The sequence below is a fragment of the Sinocyclocheilus rhinocerous genome, unplaced genomic scaffold, assembly GCF_001515625.1.
Source record: "Sinocyclocheilus rhinocerous isolate Xijiao unplaced genomic scaffold, SAMN03320098_v1.1 scaffold203, whole genome shotgun sequence".
NCBI lineage: Eukaryota > Metazoa > Chordata > Actinopteri > Cypriniformes > Cyprinidae > Sinocyclocheilus > Sinocyclocheilus rhinocerous.
Genome location: NW_015644353.1, coordinates 330872 through 339539, shown reverse-complemented (window position 1 = coordinate 339539; position 8668 = coordinate 330872). Strand labels below are relative to the sequence as shown.

Here is an 8668-nt window from a genome sequence, read left to right as displayed (position 1 = left end):
GGCTAAGCGATAAAATCGGCAGGGCAGCGCTGACGACACCTTTTTGTGCAAACTGCGTGACCGTAGTGTGTGTGTGCGAGCACGTGTGGTTGCAGTAATTCCTGTGTGCTGTATAGGTACTGTATGCTAATTTCCGTTATTACAGTTAACTATGCGAAGTGATATGGAACTGTAATGCGGTCAAGAGAGCTGCCTGGAACTACGTTCGCCGTGCGTTTCCCTGAAAATAATTGCACACCTCAGAACGTTCGTCAGCCAATCAGATTCAAGCATTCAACGGCCCCGTAGTATAAAAATAATCATATGAGCCATTAAACTGTATTTTAGCGTCTGGTCTTCATCTGTGTTTCAGAGCTCTGAGCTGGAGCGGGATGACAGCGGAGGCTGTTCCACACAGAAACAGAAGATCTCCTTTCTCGAGAACAACCTGGAACAGCTCACAAAAGTTCACAAACAGGTCAATAATCAGATCCTCAAACCCTGTAGAAACTAATAATGCAATGTTAGTTGTATTATAACACCCTCATTTACATGTAAGGATGTAGGAGAGACATACAGCCAAACCAAAAATTATTCAGACACCAGATATTTTATTTACTAGTGGGTGAAGGACACTATATTCATTTATGTAAGTGAGGATAAATAAAGTCAACTGTGATATATTATACACAAAAATTCTTCATACGGTGGACTACCAGTAAAAATTGACACTTTGACCTGACTACTTTGCTTAAGTGTTTTTCTTTAATTGCTAATGCGACCTTTTTACACCACAGACTGAACTAAATGAAGCATTGCTTGGTAATTGGTTGAGCTAAATCAGTGTTATCTAATTGTGCGCTTACAGTTTTTTTCAACCGCTTTCACACTTTTTCAAAACTTTGCCTCTTTTTTCAAAACTTTACACACAAATCCAAGAATTGCACGCACAAAATGCAAAATGCCTCGCATCTCTTGCAAAACGAAGCATTGCATTCAAAATATCACAAACATTTGCAAACACCTTTGCCATAATAATAATTCCTGTTAGATTTAAGTGTGTTACTTACATAAAGAATTGTGTGTTGTGTTTTGCAAAAAGTGTTTTATGAAGTTGAAAAGTCAAATGACGAGAATTAGCGTATGGTTTTGCAGATTTGGTGTGTGCTTCTGCTTTCAGAAATTGTGTGAAAGTAAAGCTTTTATGTGTAAGCAGTTTAAAAAACTGACAGCTATTCAACCGAATCCATTACATACCTTCCTATCAAAGGTATCTGACATTATCAAGATGAATTAGTTCTTCTCATATTTTATTACCATTTTCTAAACTATAGCCAATAAACTGTGATAATGTGAGAAATGTTGAAGGTGTCTGAATAGATTTTGGTTTGACTGTATATGATATATATGTTCATGGCCTGATTGAGCAGGATTTCGTGTCTCTCAGCTGGTTCGTGATAATGCAGATCTGCGCTGCGAGCTTCCGAAGCTGGAGAAGCGTCTTCGCTCCACGGCGGATCGGGTTCGAGCGCTGGAGGACGCGCTGACAGAAGCCAAAGAAGGAGCTATGAAGGACCGCCGGCGCTACCAGCAGGAGGTCGAGCGAATCAAAGATGCCATGAGAGCCAGAAACGGCTTCAGACGGCCTCACGCTGCGCTCATCGGTCATTAGTCTCTACTGGACGATTAAACCAATGAATCTCAAGCATCATCTCTGTTATTACTCTGCATGAGATGAAGCAGCTTTCATTTGTGTAGTATTTTATTAACTATGTTTTCCAAAAATAGCCATTATCACATTACAATATGTGACTCTGCAGCACAAAAGCAGTCTTAAGTCGCTGGGGTATATTTGTAGCAATAGCCAACAATACATTGTATGGGTCAAAATTATCCATTTTTCTTTTATGCCAAAAATCATTAGGATATTAAGTAAAGATCATGTTCCATGAAGTTATTTAGTAAATTTCCTACCGTAAATATATCAAAACTTAATTTTTGATTAGTAATATGCATTGCTAAGAACTTCATTTGAACAACTTTAAAGATGATTTTCTCAATATTTTGATTTTTTTGCACCCTCAGATTCCAGATTTTCATATATAGTTGTATCTCAGCCAAATATTGTCCTATCCTAACAAACCATACATCAATGGAAAGATTATTTATTCAGCTTTCAGATGATGCATAAATCCCAATTTCAAAAAATTGACCCTTATGACTGGTTTTGTGCTCCACGGTCACATATATAAACAATTTTTGTTAAATTTCAGCATGTCATGAAATATAAAATTACTATAATATATTGATGATTCCTCATACCATGAAATAAAATATAAAACTAGAAATATAAAAAACCTTGATTAAATTACTAAAAAATATATATATATATATATATTAGTATGATTATTAAATATGATTCTATTGGTAATTATAATGCATTATATATATTGAATAACACATAAATATATAAAAAAAATATAATGATGTTAAAAGTAACATTTTATAAATAATGTATTAAATTATTAACATAATATTATTAACATAAATTATTAACATAATATATACTTAATATTATCATTAATATTAAGATGTATTGAAAATATTACAAACATAATATTATTTAATTTAGAAATAATTTATTAATTTGAATACATGAATAATAAATGCATTAAATATATTTCATAACATATTTATAATATTATAAACAAATGTAATATTTAGTGCTGTCAAACGATTAATCACATCCAAAATAAAAGTTTTTGTTTACTTAATATATATATATATATATATGTGTGTGTGTGTGTGTGATGTGTATATTTATTACTTATATATAAATACACACACATACAGTATATATTTTGAAAATATTTACATGTATATATTTATATTCATATAATTTATATTATATAAATATATTTAATATATAAACATATGAAATATATACATGCATGTGTGTGTATTTATATATACACATAATAAAACTAGTTATAAATCTAATCCTATTATTGTGTAAATAATATATTAAATATAACATTACATATGCTAATTAATACAATAAGTATATTTAATAACATATAATATTATAAATAAATGTTATATTTTAAATGTAATAATAATATTATTAAATATTCTATTTTTCCCCTCAGCCAAACCGATTCGCCCAGGACATTACCCCGCCTCCTTATCCACCAATCACATGTTCACGCGCAGCAGGGATCAGCCAATCACGTTCAGCAATGCCATGTTCAACAGTGCCACTGAAAAACCACTGAAGAAGTGAGCATCAGTGTTTCTGGCTCACCGTTGACTGAATTGTGTGTATTTTTAGCACAGCTGATGTGAAAGATGTGCTTCTGTTTGTCATGTTAACAGGACGCTGTCAGAGGCCACACACAAACTCAACATCACCGACGGTAAACACACTTCTCTGACGAGAGCGCTTTACTTTTATTACCTGAATAAAATCAGCGGTTGCTCTTTCCAGTTTATGGGTCCAAACTGTAAAAAATGGCTGCATGGGACCTGATTGGGACATCCACAGATGCTCATCGCCTAATAAAAAGACTAATTTAGAATTTCACAGTGCAGTAAATGTAAATAAACATGTTTTATACTTGCTACACTTATTTTGAAACATATTCATTCTTATTTCACCAGGAGATGCCACAGATGTGAATGAGAACAGGTGAGCATGAGTGTGTGTGACTGTATAGCACATACTGTAATCATCTGATAATCTAATGATGTTCTGTGCTGTAGTGTGTGTCAGACCATCTCCAGCACAAACACAAGCTTCAAGAGCAGCGCGCCACCTGCTAAACACACAGGTGAACAACAGCACAAGATCTTATATATACCATAGCATTTACATTCTAAAAAACAAACAACAAAAAAACATCCTTTTACTCTTAGTGTTTCCAATGCAAACACTTTCTGTCTATGTATTTTTGTCCTGTTTTCCAGTAGAAATATTGTAATTGTAAGGAAAAAGTCAGAATTGTGAAAAAAAAGTTGCAATTACCTTTTTATGTTTTATTTTGGGGCAAAAAATTATTATTATTTTTTTTAATATCTCACAATTCTATAATTACAAGATTCAAACATAGAATTGCAAGACACAGAACTGTGAGGAAAAAAGTCTGAATTGTGAAATAAAAAGTCGCAATTACCTTTTTATGTTTTATTTTGTGGCAAAAAAATAAAAAATAATAATCGCACAATTCTATAATTACAAGATTTAAACATAGAATTGCAAGACACAGAATTGTGAGGAAAAAAGTCTGAATTGTGAAATAAAAAGTCGCAATTACCTTTTTATGTTTTATTTTGTGGCAAAAAAATAAAAAATAATAATCGCACAATTCTATAATTACAAGATTTAAACATAGAATTGCAAGACACAGAATTGTGAGGAAAAAAGTCTGAATTGTGAAATAAAAAGTCGCAATTACCTTTTTATGTTTTATTTTGTGGCGGAAAAAAAAAACATCTCACAATTCTATTATTACAAGATTTAAACAGAATTGCAAGACACAGAATTACGCAATTACCTTTTTATGTTTTATTTTGTGGCGGAAAAAAAAAACATCTCACAATTCTATTATTACAAGATTTAAACAGAATTGCAAGACACAGAATTACGCAATTACCTTTTTATGTTTTATTTTGTGGCGGAAAAAAAAAACATCTCACAATTCTATTATTACAAGATTTAAACAGAATTGCAAGACACAGAATTACGCAATTACCTTTTTATGTTTTATTTTGTGGCGGAAAAAAAAAACATCTCACAATTCTATTATTACAAGATTTAAACAGAATTGCAAGACACAGAATTACGCAATTACCTTTTTATGTTTTATTTTGTGGCGGAAAAAAAAAACATCTCACAATTCTATTATTACAAGATTTAAACAGAATTGCAAGACACAGAATTACGCAATTACCTTTTTATGTTTTATTTTGTGGCAAAAATTTTTTTTTTAAAAATATCTCACAATTCTATAATTACAAGATTTAAACATAGAATTGCAAGACACAGAATTGTGAGGAAAAAAGTCTGAATTGTGAAATAAAAAGTCGCAATTACCTTTTTATGTTTTATTTTGTGACGAAAAATTTTTTTTTTTAAATATCTCACAATTCTATTATTACAAGATTGAAAGAGAATTGCAAGACACAGAATTACGCAATTACCTTTTTATGTTTTATTTTGTGGCAAAAAAGACTAATTTTTAAAAATATCTCACAATTCTATAATTACAAGATTTAAGCATAGAATTGCAAGACACAGAATTGTGAGCAAAAAAGTCTGAATTGTGAAATAAAAAGTCACAATTACCTTTTTATGTTTTATTTTGTGGTGATTTTTTATTTATTTAAATATCTCAATTATATTATTACAAGATTTAAACAGAATTGCAAGACAGAATTGTGAGGAAAAAGTCTGAATTGTGAAATAAAAAGTCGCAATTACCTTTTTATGTTTTATTTTGTGTTTTAATTTGTGGCAAAAAAAAAAAAATCTCACAATTCTATAATTACAAGATTTAAACATAGAATTGCAAGACAGAATTGTGAGCAAAAAAGTCTGAATTGTGAAATAAAAAGTCGCAATTACATTTTTACGTTTTATTTTGTGTCGAAAAAATAAAAAAAAAAAAAATAAATCTCACAATTCTATAATTACAAGATTTAAACATAGAATTGCAAGACAGAATTGTGAGCAAAAAAGTCTGAATTGTGAAATAAAAAGTCGCAATTACATTTTTACGTTTTATTTTGTGTCGAAAAAAAAAAAAGAAAAAAAAAATCTCACAATTCTATTATTACAAGATTTAAACAGAGTTGCAAGACACAGAATTACGAATTATCTTATGTTTTATTTTGTGGCAAAAAAAACATAAAAAAAAAAAAAATCTCACAATTCTATTATTACAAGATTTAAACAGAGTTGCAAGACACAGAATTACGAATTACCTTATGTTTTATTTTGTGGCAAAAAAAACATAAAAAAAAAAAAAATCTCACAATTCTATTATTACAAGATTTAAACATAGAATTGCAAGACAGAATTGTGATTAAAAAAGTCTGAATTGTGAAATAAAAAGTCGCAATTACTTTTTAATGTTTTATTTTGTGGCAAAAAAAACATTTAAAAAAAAATATCTCACAACTCTATCATTACAAGATTTAAACAGAATTGCAAGACACAGAATTACAAATGACCTTTTTATGTTTTATTTTGTGGCGAAAAAAAAAAAAGAATTGTGAGATAAAAGAGTCACAAATACCTTTTTTTTTTATTATTCTATGGTGGAAACAAGATTCCATACTTAAAATATTAAGTCTTGTTTTCTAACAAACAAAAATAAATAAATAAATAAATAAATAAAATAATAAGTTTATGCTTAAAGCAAGAACAAATATCAACCAATGCAGTCAGACAAATAATTTTGTTTTTCTGGTTTAAGTTGCTTTTTCTGACCCCATTGAAAGATATTTATTGCTTTGAGAATAAACGCACTTCTTTTTTTCAGAAGACAAGACTTAAGACTTTGCTTCTCCTGTAATTGTATCTTGATTTAAGAATAGGTATTTCTACTGGAAAACAAGACAAGAAACTTGGAGAATATTCACCCGTGGTCTTCTTTTCTTCTCTCTCTGCAGGCGATCTGTTCTTCTGAATCCTCCTCTGTATATTTGCATGTTGCCTGCAGATCCAGTGATGAATATGAACCCGTCGGCTCACTCTAATCGGTCATGTAACCTCAGATCCTTCAGCTTTCAGACTCGGAAGAAACGCTTCCACTGAACGACGTCATGAGCAGAAGAGTTTATATATGCCAGGCCAAGCAGTCGTCAGCAAACGGCTCGTTCTCAGAAAACAACAGCATTTCTGCCAGAACATTTCAATAACATTTTCATTTAGCATCGTCTTTGCAAGAGTTTTCAGCAACAAATGTGGGTTTTCAATAAACCATTTTTCACAAGCCTTTATACCAATTACTACCTATATATCACTCTTTTTTAATGTAATAATTATTAGGAATTAGTAAAAACTACACGGACAGTGAAAGAATTTAAATAATTTATTTTAATTTAATTTAATAATTTAAATCAATAAAATTAACCTTAACATGAATTAAAATTAAATAATGAAAAATAAATTACATTAAATTGTGCACAAGTGTTAAAATTAAATTATTAATTTAAATTTACAATTAAATTAAAATGAATAATTTAATTCAATAATTCAATTTAATTTGAATAAGCCTTTATAATGCATTAATAAATGTGGCCAAATTAAACGATTACATCTGATTTTGAATTCAATAAAATAATTTTATTTAATAATTCAATTTAATTTGAATAATCCTATACAATGCATTGATAAATTTGGCCATGCATATTACTACTCCAATGAAAAACAAACATTTAAAATCATAAAATATCAGTTCTTTATACGGTATCAGTAGAAATATATGATAAATGGCAGTGTTTCCTGAGAACGACCCAGAAACAGCGTATGGTGGTGTTAGTCAATGTCGACATTAATGTGATGTTATGATGAAATTCTGTAGCAATTTTTATGTAGCTGTAACTATTTTTATACTCATATTTAAATGACAAAATAGCTTTTGTGGGCCGGTGTGTTTGGTATGCGCTGATTTGTATGCATTATTTATGTTATTATTATCATTGCATAAAGAAAACAACTATTATTTTACCAAATAATAACAAACTCTAGAGAGTCTAGAGAGAGACATTTGACACTAAATATTTAAGTGCAAGTCAGATGATAAAAAACTAAACATATTAACAATTCTAGTAAATTCTAAGTAGATGGGATTGTTACTAGAATCAAGATGCCTCATAAATGCAGTTGAGAAAAACTCAGAAATAAGAAAACGCGTGATCAGACACATCAGTCAGTGTGACCTCTGATCACATGACCTAGGGTCTCTCTGCTTTGAGTCTGACCTTTGACCTCTCTACATATCCTGATCTGCCAGTCAGGATGAGATGGAGTCAGACTACGAGAAAAATGTAGATTTCTATGTAAGGTTCTGTAAGTGATTTTAGCCATTCTGCACCATAAATAAATATATAAATACATTTTAGCATATTTAAAAATTTTATTATATTTAAAAAAAATTTATATATAGGCTTTAATTAAAGTGTTGCATTTTTGTTTGACTTTTCACATCTTAAAAAGTCCATGACTCTATGAAGACTTCATGCAGAGCCGTTTTCTGCCTCTTTTACCATCGCCTTCAGCGTCTGCTGGGACATACAGTTACATAAGATCTCATGCTGGCTTTAAAAGAGATTCTGCGCATCTCAATGTGAATAAGGCTGGTGAGGATCTGTATGTCAGTGCACATGATGAAGGACACAAGGATGTGGGTTAGAATCAGTTTTTTGTGGTTGGTTTTTGTAGTGCATGAAGTACAAACAGGCCTGTCGCAGAACTTGCCATTAAAAACCTTTCAATAAAGAGAATCCAGTCTGTGAACATTTCTGTGAACGTGTTTTTTGAATATAGTTGATCTGTTGCCTAACTTGCTATTAAAAAGTTTCAATAAAGAGAATCCAGTCCATGAACTTGTGTTTTTATTTTATTTTATTGTAAGTATATATAGATGAATACGAGTTGATATAATAATAAATTAAATTAAATTCA

General features: G+C 30.2%; 1 protein-coding gene across 1 annotated transcript in view; it reads left to right on the top strand.

Moving 5' to 3' along the window:
• The window catches only part of LOC107758172 (kinesin heavy chain-like), a 39423-nt gene extending 32376 nt beyond the window's left edge, over positions 1-7047 (top strand). The window contains exons 23-29 of the mRNA XM_016575845.1: positions 353-457; positions 1427-1643; positions 3129-3258; positions 3355-3395; positions 3640-3667; positions 3742-3809; positions 6652-7047. Of these exons, the coding sequence (XP_016431331.1) occupies positions 353-457; positions 1427-1643; positions 3129-3258; positions 3355-3395; positions 3640-3667; positions 3742-3809; positions 6652-6668 (606 nt within the window). The 3' untranslated portion in view covers positions 6669-7047. The remainder of the gene's footprint in view (positions 1-352; positions 458-1426; positions 1644-3128; positions 3259-3354; positions 3396-3639; positions 3668-3741; positions 3810-6651) is intronic.
• The last annotated feature ends 1621 nt before the right edge of the window (positions 7048-8668 follow it).